The sequence below is a fragment of the Adiantum capillus-veneris genome, chromosome 23 (genome assembly GCF_014529385.1).
Source record: "Adiantum capillus-veneris isolate H3 chromosome 23, ASM1452938v2, whole genome shotgun sequence".
In the NCBI taxonomy this organism is placed as follows: domain Eukaryota; kingdom Viridiplantae; phylum Streptophyta; class Polypodiopsida; order Polypodiales; family Pteridaceae; genus Adiantum; species Adiantum capillus-veneris.
In genome coordinates, this window is record NC_140953.1 from 70,087,392 (window position 1) to 70,104,775 (window position 17,384).

The 17,384-nt window shown below is 47.4% G+C and overlaps 1 protein-coding gene across 2 annotated transcripts; it reads left to right on the forward strand.

Annotated features, from left to right (window-relative positions):
* Nucleotides 1-577: 577 nt before the first annotated feature.
* On the forward strand, nt 578-16,074 carry LOC147427940 (DNA repair protein XRCC4-like). Of its 2 annotated transcripts, none has more exons than XM_086496417.1 (5): nt 578-837; nt 14,585-14,724; nt 14,880-15,008; nt 15,166-15,288; nt 15,366-16,074. In XM_086496417.1, exons 1-5 carry the CDS (start codon nt 678-680, stop codon nt 15,834-15,836), a joined length of 1,023 nt encoding a protein of 340 aa, XP_086352543.1. In that variant the 5' UTR covers nt 578-677; the 3' UTR covers nt 15,837-16,074. The 2 variants fall into 2 exon arrangements, with proteins under 2 accessions (XP_086352543.1, XP_086352544.1); XM_086496418.1 differs by having other exon boundaries at nt 679-837; nt 14,596-14,724.
* Nucleotides 16,075-17,384: the final 1,310 nt, after the last annotated feature.

The following is a 17,384-nucleotide window of genomic DNA, read 5'->3' on the forward strand; positions in this document are numbered from 1 at the left end:
GTGTTGAGCCATGACATCATCCAGGGACCATAATTACATCGATAGCGATCCCAACCAACTCGCCCCCTTATCCTTGATACAAAAGGTCCATTATCATGTTCTTCTGAGATCTTTTAAATACCGATAGCCATGATTTTTCCCCATTGTAGGCATACCCTCTACTGACAACAAGACACAAGTAGTCCTAGACCAATCCTCCGAGTGTTGCTTGCGCCCAAGCGTACAAATTAGCACCTTGCTTTCTTGTATAATTTTTGCGAAGCTTGCCACCTCAAGACCTCCTTCAAACACACAGCAGTTCCTTGTCTGCCATACATTATGCAAAAAGAAGTACCTGATGATTTGAGTGCTGATGAGGATGGAAGGACCACCTGAATTCTTCCCTCCAAGGAATAGATCAGTCTTGTAAAAATCAAATTTCAATGTTCTTTGGACCCATTTACACAATTTCCCTGCGAGGCCTTTGATAGTTGGGCCTGTTCTTCACTAGCCAACCTGCACCCCAAGCACCGATCTGACCCAATCCCTCTTTCGTGCGAGGCCTTTGAAAGCCCATCCTATTAAGAAGGCCCTTCCTAGAAAGCCGGCATTTCCGGCCAAGCGGAAGGCTCCAGACCAGCTTACCGAACAAGTTTCCTCACGTCAAAGAAGGCCAACTTTGACGAGCACGCAGCGACATGAGCACGAAGAGCACAGCAGCAGGCATAGGGGGTGTTGAAACATGTGCCCGCTTGATGTTGGGTTCCCCCCCCTCTCCCCTCTTCGTCAAGGGCACCTGGTTCCCTCGCTCCTTTCGCCTCTCTATCTCTGATGGCCTCCACTGCTGGACATGTAATGGTATGTCACCCACAGAGAGAGAGAGAGAGAGAGAGAGAGAGAGAGAGAGAGAGAGAGGTTGATTTGTGGGCAGCTTGTATACAAGAAGTATCTTTTGTACAGTTCCCAAAGTCGGTTCCCAAAGTCACATAGTAAGGCTTGTGCCTCATAACCTGAGGTGGTTTGTCTCGTGTTGTCCATAGCCAGCTAGGAGATCCTCCAACTTGTTAGGCTTCTCGGGGAATTATTTCATAATGCAAACCTTTATCGCCGATGGTTTTTCAGTTGTGACTTTGCCTTTGGGCTTTATGAAATGATGGGTTATGAGCCCCATTTGTTTGGGAAAGAGAAGAGGAGAGAGAAATTGGAGAGAGTGTTGACAAGTCTTGTGGGCACAACTCTGCAAACTCAAGAGAGTGCAAGGCTTTGCACAAGTGCTACAAGATCGAAAATGCCTCCCCTCCCCCCCTCCACATATAGGGGAGCAACAAAAATACACGACCCAACACACAAAACCCCACGACTCATAAACACGGGAAAATATCCCTCTAGGTGAGCTCTCTTCCTAGCTATCTTTCTCCAAGTCGTTCAAGATCTCTCGAGCATGAGTCATACTTTGTACATGTCCAAGTGGTTGCTACATAGAATTGAGCAAGATAAAAGACTGGATCCTTGCGTTATGCTGATCCCAAGCACGTTGAAGGTTTGCAAACCTCTACAACTCCTTCGAAGAAAGATACCTGATTGTAGGAGCCTTTGGTTGCTCAATCTTGTTATGCACCATCAAGATAACGTTGTTGGTCCCCAGAGCACCTTCCATTCGTGGTAGGTGGTGGCATCTAGCTTTGATCTTGTGGAAAGTTGAAACATTGGAAACACCGGAATCTTCCTCTCAAGTAACTTTACTTCCTTGATATGAGTAGGCTTTTGCAAACTCTCCAAAGCATCATCCACTATATCTACGGAGACTTCTTCTTTTGTGCCCACATCATGAGAAGTGTCCGCAACTGTCACATGGACATCTAACCCTATGTGCACGTGGACAGGCTAACTCCTTTTTTTAGGGTTTAGGACAGCCTAGGAAGTGTTATGGTACCCTTGTGAGCCTGTGCACAAGACCTACATGTCCAAGCACTCTAGATTTGTAAGGTGCAGCGGAATGAATGTTGAACTTTGCTCAAGATGAGTGCTCCGAACTGTGCCCAAGGGTTTCTTTTACTTACGGAAGGGAGAGCCTTCCGTTCTTTTAGTGAGAGAGTGCAATGGACACAAACAAAGTGAATGGACACTGTGAATGGAAGTGCATTAGATTGAGAGATAGAGAAGAGAATATGACACCAGAGACGTAAAACCCTCCTCCGAAGGCCCTACTCTCTATGGCGAGAGTGATCTACTATTCATTGCACAAATCTCTACAATGCTTGGACTTGCCGACGATGAGGACGACGATGAGATGGGCTGAAATTTGGAAATGCTAATGGCTGAAATCTGCAAATCTTCTATCTGCTGAATTCTGACTCTATGTCGGTGACGATATCGCGTTCACGTGCTATGGCTTCCATTCGTTCTTCGTATTTACGTTCTATGGCCGCCATTTCTGCGTCGCTTTCTAGCTTACAGTCCATCATCATCTTGTCGAAAGCTTCCATAGGAGTTAGTGCAATCCTTGGCGTAGATGGGGAAGGGGGAGGGTCGGAAAAACCTTCTGGTGGGGAAAACTCTTCTTCGCCACACCCATGCTCACCACCTCCATGTGAAGTATCTATTCCGCTTCGGGTGATGACCATCCACTGAAGTCTTGGGTTCTTAAGTTCACGAGGAACTTGGGGTCTTGTGGTTCTTGGTTCTTGGGTTCTTGGGTTCTTGAGTTCTTGAGGTTCTTGAGGGTCTTGAGGGTCTTGGGGTTCTTGAGGTTCTTCTTTGGCTTGCAATCTGTGTTAGAGAAGGATCTTCTCTTTACCCGAGTTCTGTTCTTTTCCGCGGGCGCACCCCTTGGCGGCCTTGCGCTCACACCAAGGTTGCTTTTTTTCCACCTCACGTCGATTGGCCGGCCGCTAAGTGCACAGTCCGCTCTCAATGAGTGAAAAGAGGCACAAGGGGAGGCTGGACAAGCCCTTCTTTCTTGGGTTTCCTGTCACTCTTCAAAAACACGATTAGGAATCGACACGCCCAAGAGGTCTTGGGTTACGTGCGACCGCAACCGCAACAAGGCAAAAAAAATTATGTGGTTCTTGTGGTTCTTTTCTTGAGTGATACAGAACACTGCCAAAGCTCTTATACCAATGTAAGGTGCAGCGGAATGAATGCTGAACTTTGCTCAAGATGAGTGCTCCGAACTGTGCTCAAGGGTTCCTTTTACTTAAGGAACGGAGAGCCTTCCGTTCCTTTAGTGAGAGAGTGCAATGGACACAAACAAAGTGAACGGACACTGTGAATGGAAGTGCATGAGACTGAGAGATAGAGAAGAGAATACGACAGGAGAGATGTTGTAAAACCCTCCTCCGAAGGCCCCACTCTCTATGGCGAGAGCGGTCTAGTATTGATTGCACAAATCTCTACAATGCTTGGACTTGCCGACGATGTCGATAGCGATGAGGACGACGACGAGACTGGCTGAAATCTGGAAATGCTAATGGCTGAAATCTGCAAATCTTCTATCTGCTGAATTCTGACTCTATGTCGGTGAGATGTCAATGGCGACGGTACGTCGACGAGACGTTGAAAACGCAGATTTTCCGGGCTGAAACTGCAAACTTCGATGGATCCCACCGTGCGGCGAGGAACTGCTGTGGGAAGGTGAGATTTGCGAGGTTCGGGACTTGATCTGCGGTGTCTAAGGGCTGAAAACTGAAAACGCTGATGCTTTTGCTGACTCCGTCACAAAGGAACTGCAAAACGCTAGGTGCTTTGCTGTCCCAAAAACGCTAGGGCTGAATTTGGTCCTGCTATCGCCGGTTGTTCTGCAAATGCAAAACGCTAGGCTGATCGGCTGTGTCGTGATGACGCCGGGGCTGATCTGCTGTGCATAAAACGCTGGCTGATCTGGTGTAAAAACGCTAGGCCTTCTGTTGAGAGAACACGTCAAAGTTGTCGCGGGGGTTGGTCTTGCTGAGAAGTTGCCTGTTGAGCAAGGTGCTCCTGCTGCCTCTTCTGCCAGAAAGTGCTAACTCTGGTTTGCTTATATATTAACTTAGCAAAATTGCCCTACCTACTTTCCAACAAAAGTCACTTAAAAATAATAAGTGAAAAATGTCAAAAATAGGGAAAATAGGTTTAATGCACTGGAAAATTCCCCTGATGGATTTTGATGGATTCTGATGGGAATGCTTATGATCATGCTGTGTGCAACCAGAGGATATTTATCTAATCTAAGTGACTGGTCATGCACGGTCTACGAACAGACTCACAAAAGTGCCAGATCACTTCCTATTCTAGACTGACTTGACTGAACTGAACCCTGATCATGCTGTAGCTTGTCCACGGACACATAGGGTTGGATGTGTCACGTGACAAGATAAGTTGCATTGTCACAAAGTGATGACGTGGCTACCGACAGCAGAAACCCTCATTTTTGCCTGAAACCCTAAAGTGGCTGGAAAACCTAATCAGGCGGGAAATTGCCACGTGGCAGCAGTGTACGGAACTTTCGAAATTTGCGGGATTGGGAAAAAAAAAAAGCAACAGCGACGCAATTGCTTTTCTCTACGCTTGGAGAGAGAGAGAGAGAGAGAGAGAGAGAGAGAGAGAGAGATTAATTGCTTTATTTTTGGCTCTCTCTTGAGAGAGAGAGAGATTGCTTTTAAACTGGAAGCTTTTTGGGGCTCTGCTTTTGGGCATCCCTTGTAATCTTTATATACGAGGTGAGGGACTCACTTCTCAGAGCATTTGGACGCAGAGTCTGAGATTGAATCCCTAACCGCTCTTTGTACTCTGACATTGATTTTAATACAAAAAGAAATACCGAAAGGGGCGCCAGTCTTTGGGGCCAATATCTCTAGGCACGGAACTCCGCCAAGCCAGTGCAAATCTATTGTGATCTATGAATTGTTTTGAAGTGGTTATTTGGTGCTGTCGCGATTGATTCTTGACAGTGGTATCAGAGCATGGCCGATTTCTCTTCTACGGGAAATCAGATCCCCTATTTTTTTTCCGCGGCACCTATGGCTTCACGCAAGGATCAGTCGACTCCCTCTGCATCTGGAGATGCGGGCAGGGATCACAACGAAGATTCCGACAGAGTATGGCCCGCCTCGGCCTACTCAGGCGAAGCAAAGAGAGATGAAGCGTTGTCAATTGATCGGCGATGCAACAAAGATGATGCTCAGTTTTGCGAAGGATCCGAAATTGGCAAAATATATGAACGAGACTTCTTTTCAGGAAGTGCATGCGCAGTGGCAGAAAACCACTATACCACCCCTGAAACCCGCTCTCAAGAAACCTTCTCATCACAAACAATATTCAGAGAAGGAATTACAAGAGGTGGTTGATGCACGGATTGCTCAGCTTTTTGACGCGCAAAAGAAAGCCAAAAAGAACGGGAAAAAGCAGAAGAAAGGCATTGACTTCCTGGGTTATTTGGGTCGTCAGTCGACATTTGACAAAGCAAAGAAACAAAAGAAGCGTGTTCACTTTGAAGGAGTACCCAGTTCTTCTTCTTCTGACAGTTCTTCTAGTTCTTCAGATTTGAGCGAAGAAGACAGAAAAGGTAAAAAGCGAAGCAAGAAACAAAGCTTCGGAAAGGGCAAGAAAAAGGCAAAGAAGGCTAAATCTCGCCCAGAGACGGACAGTTCTACTGAGGACTCGTCTACAGACAGCTCAGATTCCGATGACGGAAACTTTTGTGCGAACAAGAAGAATTTTTACAAAGCCAACCAGTATGACTTTCTCGAAGATAAAAGCAAGAAAGTCCGAGAGTTTAAGGAAGGTGGCCACTCGATCAAGTTTGATACTTTTTCAAGATACTCAGATACTTCAAAGGCTGTCTTTTATACAGCAGTTTGACATCGCTTTCCCGGGAGGACGCTACTTAGAGCACTCCAAGATTCGGAGAGCTGCCTCTTACTTTAAGGGGAATGCTCGCACTTGGTGGTCCACACTTCTTTTAAACAAGACTGCGCCAGTTAAATGGTTGAAATTTAAGAAGCTTATCTATCTCTTCTTGGTTGACGCAAGAGTATGAAAGAGATATACGAGTTGCTTGGAACCATCTTCGGATGACCAAGAAAGATACAATCAATGCTTACTGTGAGAGATTTTGGAGCTCTTTTCTACCCGCCTCTTCATTTAAGAAGATCTCGTTCAGAGGACAGATTGAGCGGTTCACCTTGGGTCTACCTACACAGATCCGAGATCACTGCTTGGAGCAGAAGTCAGCTTCTATTCAAGAGTTGATGAGTCATACGAAGCGGGGCTTTGCCATTCACTTTGGCAGTCTGACCTACCCTACAGATGAGGCCACGACACAACGAGCCGAACAAACTTCTGGGAATGAAAGTAGAAAGAAAAAGAGCAACCCAGAGAAAAAGGATGCACCACCCAAGCTTACTCCTCAGGAGCGAGCTCGATTCATCAAGGAGGGGAAGTGCTTTGGATGCGGGGAACATGGACATATCTCCGCGAAGTGTCCTAAAAAGGCATAGAAAGAATAGAATGATAAGGACGACGACAGGCCTGAGAGTTCGAGAGCAGCTGAGGAACGTGCACGAAAAGGCAAGATGAAAACAGGATTGGTTCCAGATTGTGTGGGTACTGATCCCAACACCATGGATGAGAGTACATAACTTTGCCGAGCTTGGGGCAAAGTGAAAGATCAAGAGGCCCTTATCTTCTCTGATGGAGGAGCCACGGCCAACTTCATTTCACCGGAGTGGCGGCGCGGCTCGAGATTACTCCCGATCGGATGGGGCCACTTGCGGAGGCAGTTCTAGCGGCACCCGGTAGGGACGTAGCCAATACACCTGTCATTGGCAAACTTCGGTTGCATTGTCAGGGGTATTTGGGGCATGAGGACTTCTTCATAATGCCTTTGGAGGGTTGTGATGTTCTCTTAGGGATTCCTTGCTACCACAAGAACAACGCCGTGGTCGATTATCGGGCGAGAAAAGCGACTTTGACTACGGAAAAGGGCAGAACAATTGTACTTGATATGAAACTAAAGGGCGAGTCTGTCCCTATTGTATCGGCTTCGGCCATTTCAAAATTAATGAAATCCAGTCTGTCTGTTTACTCGATCTTTATGAAAGAGTTGAGTGATATGGATATGACAAATATGTCTAAACTTGATAAAGAATGCCAAGATTTTCTCCACTCTCACGCCGATTGCTTCTCAGAGGGCCTACCAGGTGATTTTCCACCTGTTCGTCCTGAAGATCATACCATTGATCTGATACCTGGAAGCACACCACTGAACCGGCCACCTTACCGTGTCAACCGAGCACAGAATGAAGAGATTATGAACCAAGTGAAAGACCTCTTGGAAAAGGGTCTCCCGGTCTTGTCCAGCCTAGTACTTCACCGTATTGCTCTCTATTGGTTGGCTCTTTGTGCACTTCCCCGTGGTAGCTGTCTAGGTGAGGATGGCTTGACTCCCAGTTTTTTCTTGGAGTACTGGGACTTGCTTGGCCCAGATCTCTCTAGAACTTTCTAGTACATCTTGCACACAGGAGAGATGCCTGACAGCTTGAGTGAGGGTCTGATCTACCTCATTCCCAAGGAGGGTGGCTCCTTGGATGAGATTCGACAATGGCGCCCCATCACCATCCTCAACTCAGCCTACAAAATTCTTGCCAAGGCTCTGAGTTTGAGGATCCAGCCACTTCTAGAGAGCCTTATACATGGGACTCAGACAGGTTTTGTCAAGGAGCGCAGTATCCTTGACAACATCTTTACTTTTGGGAGGCTTCTGTCTTAGCGCGGCTCCGTGGTGAGGATCTGGTGATTCTTCTTCTCGATTTTGAGAAGGCTTACGACAGAGTTGACTGGGACTTTCTGGAGGGCACTCTACGCAGGATGGGCTTCTCAGATGCTTGGATCAGAGGGGTGTCAGCTTTGTACAGACGGGCACACAGTCAGGTACTTTTGTCAGGAGGTAGAGGTGATCGTTTCATGCTCACACGTTCGGTCAGACAGGGCTGCCCTCTTGCCCCCTTCCTCTTTCTATTTTATGCAGAGGCGATGAGTAGGTTTTTGGTGTCGCAGCAGGTTGGTTTACGAGGCTTAGCACTCCCTATTCGCGGGGATGAGCTACTGGACGCTGAGTTTGCTGACAACTCAGCCTTGTACTTGGATGGTAGGAGGCCAACCTCCACAGCTGTGAGCAGGCGCTTGAGACCTTCTGTTGTGCATCTGACGCACTGATCAACTGGAGAAAGACAGTGGCTTTCTCGGTTGGTAGTGCTCCTGTGTCTGATTGGATGCCAGGTGTGGGTTTCAGGTGGATTCCCCCAGGGACTGTAGCTCGGTACTTGGGTTGTCAAGTTGGTTTGGACTTGTCTCTCGAGCAGCAGATTGCTCCCCTCCTCTTGTCTATCAGGAGGAAGTTGCTACATTGGAGCTCCGCACGACTTTCTTTGGCTGGCAGAGTTGTAGTGGCCAACCAGGTGTTGTTGGCTACTACGTGGTACATCACTTCTTGCTGGATCTTCTCGAGTTCTTGTATCAGCCAGGTAGAGCAGCTGATCAGGAACTTCCTTTGGTCAGGGCGAGACACTGACAGCTCGGGCCAAAGTGGCTTGGCAGGTCATCACTCTTCCTTGTTCACAGGGAGGTCTAGGGATCATAGACCCAGCACATCAGAGCAGAGCCCTTTTGGGGAAGTTCATCGTCCGAGGTCTTCTTCCAGGTGAGGAGCCTTGGAAGGAGTTCTTGTTACAGCGGGTGCCTCAGGCAGGAGGCCCCTGGCAACCTTCGACCAGATGGATCGTCACAGAGATGCGCAGAGTTGGTTTGAGCAGGAGACTGGAGGATCGCTTCGCTGTGGGGTTGCTTCGATCTTGGGAGCACCTACGGCGAGGCTTGGAGCAGCGTCAGCCTACTTGCACGGAGGAGCGTCTGCGACAGCCCCTTGTTTGGAACCCCATGGTTTGCACTCAGAGAGGTCACTTGGTTGGTAGTCGGCCTCATGTTTCCTGGGGTGCCATGGCAGCGGGTCCAGCACGCTCCTTAGGTGACTGGTTACAATTTTTTGGCCTATCAGAGGAGCTACAGGGCCTTCAGCTATACAGGGCATGAGAGGGGTGCAAAGCATGTGCCAGGACATCTCAGAGGCAGTACCAGCTGAGTGGCTCATGCGTCTCGAGTCAGCAGCGCCTAGATGGATGGGAGCCTTCACACGACTGGAGGTCCTCATCTTTGTTCGGGCTTGCTTAGAGAGTGTTCCTTCTCTTTTTTTCGAGCTACAAGGGGAGGGACGCTTACAGCGAGTTGCAGTAGAGGCCCCGCAGCTAGCAAAGTGCTGTTTTCAGAGGATCCGAGTGGTGGGCATCTGTGGGAGGACTTGTGTCATCAATCCCGACCCAGCTGCTCTTGAGACTAGACATTGGAGACTGTGGGCTTGGGAGTGCTGTCCATTGGCACGAGTACAGTGAGATCCTGGAGAGTGGCTTTGGAAGGACCTCGTCTCTTCTGCAGACCACCCAGGTGTCCCTTTCTTTTAGTACACTGTTCGACTAGGACGTCACATACTGGCAGCACAGAGAGAGGCTCGCCCTGCTGCAGCACCTCGTTGGCAGGAGGAGGGTCTCACAAATGAGTTCTTGGCAGCTTTTTGGGAGAGGCTTGTGCATAGTGGTCTCTCGTCCGCATGCACAGCTTGTGACCATCTTGTGGAGAGTCAGCGTCACTGTCTTTGGGACTGTCCCTTGGCACAGCAGGTGTGGCTGTGTGTTCTTCGGCTGATGCCCGCTCTTTCCACGGCTCGGCAATACACTTGGGGGGCAGCTGGTTGGTCCACTCTCACGGGCCCGGCACTTCAGTTTGAGCTATCATCCACCAGCAGGATGATAGTGATGCAGGGGGGGCGACCTACACTCCAGCTTGCCACAGAGCTTACTCCACAGGAGTGGTGCAGTGAGAGAGAGGTGTGTTGGGAGCTTATCAATGGCCTGACACTCTGGTTCATCTGGCGGGCCCGTTGCTTCCGCATCTTCAAGGCTCGCCCTGTACCACCAGCAGAGACTGTTCGGGACCTTTGGCTTGAGCTGGTCCATACTCTCAGAGGAAAGTTTGAGAGACTCCAGGGCAGCTCCGACCGCATGAGGGAGCATAGAGAGGCTTTCCTTCGACTTTGGCGTCCTAGGACATTTTTCACCATGGATCAGGGTGTGCTTAGATGGCACTACCGTCCACCTGTGTGGCTCTTTCCTCCTCCCATCCCCTGATATAGCCTCATTGTACATATGTTGGTTTTTCATTGGGAGAGTCTCCCCATCATGATTGTTGTAGTCCTCTCTTGTAGAGGAGGTTGTAGCCCTATGGGCAGTTTCATTAACTAATAGAAGGATCTTTTTCTCAGAAAAATAAAAATAAAAATAAAAATACTTGAGTTGTTTTGCAGATATGCTATAATCGCGGACGATTACTCTCTTTCAAGAAGGGGAGATGTAACAAACTGCTGACGTGTCAAAGCCTAAAGAATGGAGCCAACTTACAGATGCCGGTCGAGGGGCTTAAACCCTAAGAAGAACAAGTAACAGAAGAAGAAGTCCTACCAACTTATGGGGACCCCGTCCGATGGGGCCCAAGTGACAAAAGGATTAAAATAAAGCAGGACCCGTACACACGCAAAAACTGATGACGTGGAAGATTTTAAAAAATTGCACTGGCATGATGACGTGGCAAGCTGTACGGATTTCCGCGTTTTGCGTTGACTGAGGACGTGGTAGTTGTACGGATTTTCGTGATTTACGTTGGCAGCTTTTTGGCTTTGCTTTTGGACCAGATGCTTTTGAGTTTGAAGGCTTTTCATTGTAATTGCGTTTTGGGCCAAGGGCCTTTAAATATGAGGCTAGGGCTCATTCTCTGGCATGCTTCTTGGAGAAGGTGCAGAGTTTCGAGTACCGGCTTGTACTGTGTTGATGCAATATAAAGAAATACCGAAAGGGGCGCCAAGGTTTGGAGCCAATACTCTTTGGGGTGGAATTCCGCCACTCCGTGTCGCGTGTTGTCTCTCTCTTTCAGTTCAGTTGTTATTATAGTGCTAAAAGTCTGTTTAGTATGTTCTTTTCTATTGGCACGTGGTGCCCGTCTTGTGACACAGGTCCCAACCCTCAAGGGCCCCCTTGCTCTGTTGCCAGAGCAAGTACTTTCTTTATTCTTGCACAATGCTACTACAATGACTAAATGCTGAGATGCTGATGTAATGGGTATTGAGGCTACCGATGCTGGGTACTGAGGTACTGAAGGGGTACTGAGGTACTGAAGGAGACTATGTCGAAGACGATGATGTCGACGACGGGTACTGCGGGTTCTATGTCGAAGACGGGGAGGTCGACGACGATGTCCATGTCGAAGATGATGAAGTCGACGACGAGGTACTAAGGGTCTCAGTTGACGACGATGAAGTCGACGACGGTACTGTGTCGAAGACGTTGAAGTCGACGACGGTTTTGTGTTGAAGACGATGAAGGCGACGACAGGTACTGCTGGTCTACGTCAACGACGATGATGTCGACGACGACGACGACGACGACGATGGTGACTGCGACGATGATGTCGTTGTCAAGTCCGGGACTGCGATGGCGATGACGATGACGAAGGTGTCGTCGTCAAGATAGGGATCTGCGATGACGATGGTGATGGTGTCGTCGTCAAGATAGGGACTTCGACGACGATGACGATGGCAACGACGACAATGGTGTCAACGACAACGTCAAGGCTGAAAACTGAAAATGCTAGGTGTTCTGCGGGGGATCTACTACTGCGGCGATAGTAGATACTGCGGCCTGGATCTGCAACCGCTTCGCCGGGCTAGGACTGAAATTCAAAAACGCTCGCTGATCTGGCTGAAATCTGAAATCGCTGGCTGATCTGCTGAATTCTGAAAACGCTAGGCCAAGGAGCTGCAATGTGGTGGAAGCGGGTTCTCGCGAGGCTAAAGTGGAAAACTGAAAATGCTGGGCTGTCTGCTGAAAACTGAAAACGCCAGGCTGATCTGGGTCTTCTTCTTCTTGAGAAAACGCTAGGGCTGCTGATGAGGTGCTTACCTGCCTGTTGGGTGCTTGCCTCCTTGTGTCCCTGCTTCTTCTGCTTCTACTGAGTGCCCAATGGGTTTCTTTTATAGATCTTTAGCAATTTGCCCTACCTACTTTTCCAGCAAACTTACAAAAAGAATTCCAAAAGTCACTTTTCATAAAATGACTTATAAGAGGTGGTTCACGCAGTAAAATGCTTGCATGATGAAATGACTATTCTTGTGCAAGAGAGGGTATGCAAGTGTGACCGGCCTGGAAATGCACGTCCTGCTAGAGGCTCACAAAGTGTTGACTGACGCTAGACTATGGCAGAAGCGTGTCCACGTGGCGCAAGTGAAGTGCGCACGTAACAAAGCTAGGCTAACTGAACTGAAGTGAACCCTAGACATGAAGTAGCTTGTCCACGTATACATAGGGTTAGATGTGCACGTGACATCCCCTCCTTTTTAAAGTGAGGTATCGGTACCGAACTGTATGGCGTCGAGGGAGATCGCCAACAGTGTCCGGAATCCTGGGAAGGACTCTCCTCTGGCCCACTCTGATGCGTGGGTCATGCGATACTTGAACTTCATAAAGGTCTGCAACGCTTGCTTCTTCGGGCCGCGCCGAAAGCGACACAAAGTCATCTGCAGCTGCTTCAATGCTTCAATGTCTTCAAGAGTGTCTTCGTCTGTGCACCATGGTGAGGGAAGTCCTCCAATCCGAACCTTGAGGCCAACAGATTCTTGTAGCCGATTTTCTTGTAATGCTGCTTGAACTTCGTTGACGATCTCTTTACGTGTTGCTTCGTGGACTTCTTTCTGGGCTACTTTGACAGTTTCGGCAAAAGCATTTTCGACCTCATGTGCTTTCACAAGTAGAGCTTGGCTCTCTACTTCCTTTGTTTCCTCAAGCTTCCACAAACGGTGCTTCAGCTGTGCATTCTCTTCAATGAGCTCTTGAATTTGGGCCTCAAGGTTAGTGATTCTCGCATCTTGGCGAGCAAAAGGATCCTTCTTTGGTGCCGCTGCCACCGCAAGAAAGGACTTATGGGTGCGTGAGATTGGCGTGGTGGACATCTTATCGCGAACGGGAGAACACACCCTTATTTTATATTTTTTTTAGGGTTTTGAAGCAATTTTTGAAACGGCTGAACCTGCATTGTCAACGCACCCGAGCAGACCCAAGCAGGACGAGTTTTACTGTGCAGGGACTGTCGTGCAGTTTATGGTATGCTGCCAATACACTGAGGCGAGTTTCTCCGCAGGGGCTGTCGCGCAGGCTTCGGCATGTGGCGCGAGCAGGCTACAACAGAGAGGAGGCGCGCAGGCTACGGCATAGGGGAGATGAGGCGAGACTGGGGCTAACGCCTCTCCACAGGGCAGCCTCTCGCCCAGGGGAAGGCCGCAAGCTAGGTTATGAGAGAGACAGAGTTAGGTTACGCGAGAGAGAGAGAGAGAGAGAGAGAGAGATGAGATGAGATGAGATGAAATGTTTTATTAAACGTCTTCAAAAGGCCAAAATGACCCATGAGACTAAACAAAATGACCCATGAGACTAAACCGATACAATCCCGGTGGATCTAATACAATGTCTAGGTACAAAATAAAATGAAGTAAAATAAAAGCTAAAATGAACATCAGTGTCCGAAGATGTCCGGCGTCAGGCGTTGTCCGAGGATATAATGCATCAGTTGCTGAAGAGCATCGTCAATGTCCGCCTCTGTAAATGCTTGTATTGGACGTCTCCCATGCCGTGCTAGAATAATCCTGATCCTCACTCTGTCGATGTCGTGGTGGCCCTCGTAGACATGGGCGTCTAGCTCTCGTAAGCTCAACTGTCAGTCAATATACCTCTGGCATAGGTGGACTTTGAAGACTGTTGCGAAGCTTGCTCATCTGACTGCCGAGTCCCTGCTGTAAAGAAGTCAGTGATCTCCCTCTGTGAATGCCTCCCACTCTCTAATCTTCTCAAGCGACTCTCCCCGTGTTTGCGCAGCTCTAGCAAAAACAACCCGAGGCATCTCTGATCTTGATATCTCATGACTCTAGCTAGTGGTCCAAAGCCCTCTCTTAATAGATAGTGAAAACGGCCTTGTATCTTGTAGTATACCGGACACGACTGGCAAATCCGCTCTCCTAAATCTGCCAGTCTCAATCTATAGCTGATGCAATGATGTGCGCATATGCGATGAGAGAGAGAGAGAGAGAGAGAGAGAGAGAGAGAGAGAGAGAGAGAGAGAGAGAGAGAGAGAGAGAGAGAAGAAGAAGAAGAAGAAGAAGAAGAGAAGAGAGTTTCAATGTCGTAGGAAACTATCCCAAGAGAGAGCATGTATTGGTAATTGGTGCTGATGATATGGTGGAATTGTCATAGTATTTAGTCAGTAATTGCATGAAGGGGCTGATGGCTAACATGTGTCTATAACTTGAGCATTCTTTCTAGAAAAGGTGCATTTTCTATTTTGTGTATTGGTGTGGATAACATGTAAAGAAGTCCAGGACTACATTTGTATGTAGAAGAATTACACCAGGTCATGCTCAGGCTGATTCTTTGTTTCTGCTTATTTTTCTCTTCAATTGTTTAACTGGTAGCTTGACCAGCAACTGAGCAGGCTGTAGCAGAAAGAGCTGCTGGATGGGATGAGAGTGTCTCAGAATATCTACAAAGAGCTCAATTTTATCTCAGCCTTCAACATCCGGACTCAACCTATGCGTTTCTTGCTGATGGAGAAAATCGAAAGGTATTGATTGATGTCGACAATCGGTGCAAAATTGGTGAGGCATCTTTTTAGTTAGAAAGCCCTATTAAACATCAAGCCAGGGGCTGTTTGTGTAAACTAGCTTGATAATGTATCTACATCCAAGGATGATATTTCGAGTTTCAACATTTGTACAGCTTTCATGGACAATGGAGAAGCATGGCACAAAGCTGGAAGGAAAGTGGAGATGTGAGAAGGCAAAAAATGATCAGGAGATCTCTTGCAACATTCTGAACTTCTTGATGGATTCAAATGTTAAACTTAGCGTATGTACTCCATTTCTGCTTTGTCATAGAGGTAGCAAAAGAGTTCTCTTTCAAAGGTGTATGCTTTTTTTGTGGGGCTGTGCTGCATTAGCTTGTGAACCTCTTTATAGCTGGGCCATGGTAGTGAGTCCCAATGTTTACCCTTTGTAACTTGCAGGATGAAGTTTTGCGGAAAACCCAATCTTTTGAGAGAATGAAAGTGGAAGCTGATAAGTGTTTGAAGCAAAGTGAACAGTTCAAAAACGAAAAGCAGCAGTTCGAAACTGACATATTCAGGAAGGTGGGGTAAAATTTGTGCTTTTCTTCCGATGGGCTGTGGTTTTTGGTTGACTTGATAAGTCAAGTCTGTGCTTGCAGTTTGTGGCTGTTTTGAACTCAAAGAAGTCCAAGCTAAGGGAGTTGAGGGATAAGTTGGCAAGATTTGAGCCAGCAGCAAAGCAAAGTGGTGATGATGAGGAAGAGACTGATGATGAAGAGAGCGAAGCAGATGACAGCAGAACTGAAGGCGATGATGCTAAAGCAGCAACTAATGTTGCAAGTGAACAAGCAAATGCATCCAAAATGTCCCCAACCATACATACAAGCACAGCCGAAGAAACAAAGCCGGAAGCAAAGGAGAGTCCCGGACGACAAAATCCCCCCCCTCGACAGAGCCCACGACGACAGAGTCCACGACGGCCAAGTCCTCCCCCTCGACAAAGTCCCTCGCTACATGGAGGTGCTGCAGGTCCTAGTGGAGAGCCCTCATCTGGGATCATCGATTCTGCTGCAGCTCTTTTGGCTGATTCAGCTTACACCAGTGCTCCTAAACGTAGGCGTCGCCTTTGAGTGCTATGCTGCATGGTCATTGACTCTGAAGGGGCTGCATGTGAGTAGAAATTGTGAAAGAAACATACCATCTCTCTTGATTACAGTTTTTGTCAAATTTTTTACTTGTACGATAGCGGGCACAGACAGTTGTATATGTTTTGTCTCAGAGGCCAATTTTCTTTGGCTTCTATGAGACTATATCTGAGGCACAGACAGTTGTATTGGTTTTATCTCATGGCAGACTTCCTTTGGCCTCTCTGTATTGTTGTGACCTCTCTCTCTGTGTGTGTGTGTGTGTGTGTGTGTGTGTGTGTGTGCACGCGATAAAAGGGGCTGTATTCTGTGTACATAAGAGACCTTTGGAGATGCTCAATGGCCTATCGCCGAGAGAAAGAGTACAAAAATGAGGTAACAATGTGTAGGCTATGTAAACACCAAGGTGGTCTGTACGATGAATGTAAAATGAACCTTTGTGAGGGGGGGCATAATGCCACGTGATGTTGGCATGATCCCGACGGAAAAGAATTGATGACCTTGCCCATGCGTGAAGAAAGACACGTCGATGTTGCTCCGCTACCTTGGAGGAGCTGGCTGAAGAATACCACTGACTGTGAAGAGTATGCAGCAGCTCTGTTCAAATGGCTGTCAAAATGGTGGACTTAGGGGAGGACTGTGAGCCCAGGATGTGGGCACATCTCTCTCTCTCTCTCTCTCTCTCTCTCTCTCTCTCTCTCTCTCTCTCGATTTGTTTGGTATATAGTGGGCATGGTCTAGCTTTTCGAACCCATTAGAGCTTCTTGCTTTAGCCAATGCTGGATTAAGGTCACTCATCTTCAATCATTGATGCTTTTGAATAGATAATCCTTTCAACCTCTTGACTGCCTTATTGAAGGCTTCAATAAATGGTTCTATTTGCATGCATGAGGCTTAAAAATTTTGGCAAGACAAGCATTAGAGAGAAGAAATATCGCTTACAAATTTTCTGCTTATGTATTTTCTGTTTGTGAGATCTCTTTACTGGCCTCATCTCTTGTTTTATCAGAAGGTCTATGTGAGACTTCATCTTGTTAAATGGTCACATTTACATATTCATTGCTGGATATGCTCCAAAAAAGCAATTTGCCAAGAAGTTTCAAAATGCATGGAGACAAGAGGGCATCCTTTGGACTTCTAGAAGGCATGTCTTTTGGACTCTTAAGAGGTGATGGAAAGCCATTGATTTACCATATAATCCTCAGGCACTCGAGGTTCTTAATTATGCAATTGTCCTTGGGCACTATAACTTCTTTGTCATGCCTATTGGTTTACCCAATGGCCCATTGTGTTCATCACACATAAATTTAGCGGTTCAAGTCCTTGGATTGATATGTGGTAGTTTTCTAAATTTAGTCATCCACCTTTGAAAGAACATATAAAGCATTGATGATTAGCATTTGATTTGCTACCAGAAAATTCATTGCAAGTAGAAGAGATCAAGTGTAAATTGTTAAAGTGACTTGTTATTTAGGATGTCATCTTTGCTAAGAGTCTTTTTTGATCATTAAACTTCCTTATTTTACCAATCTC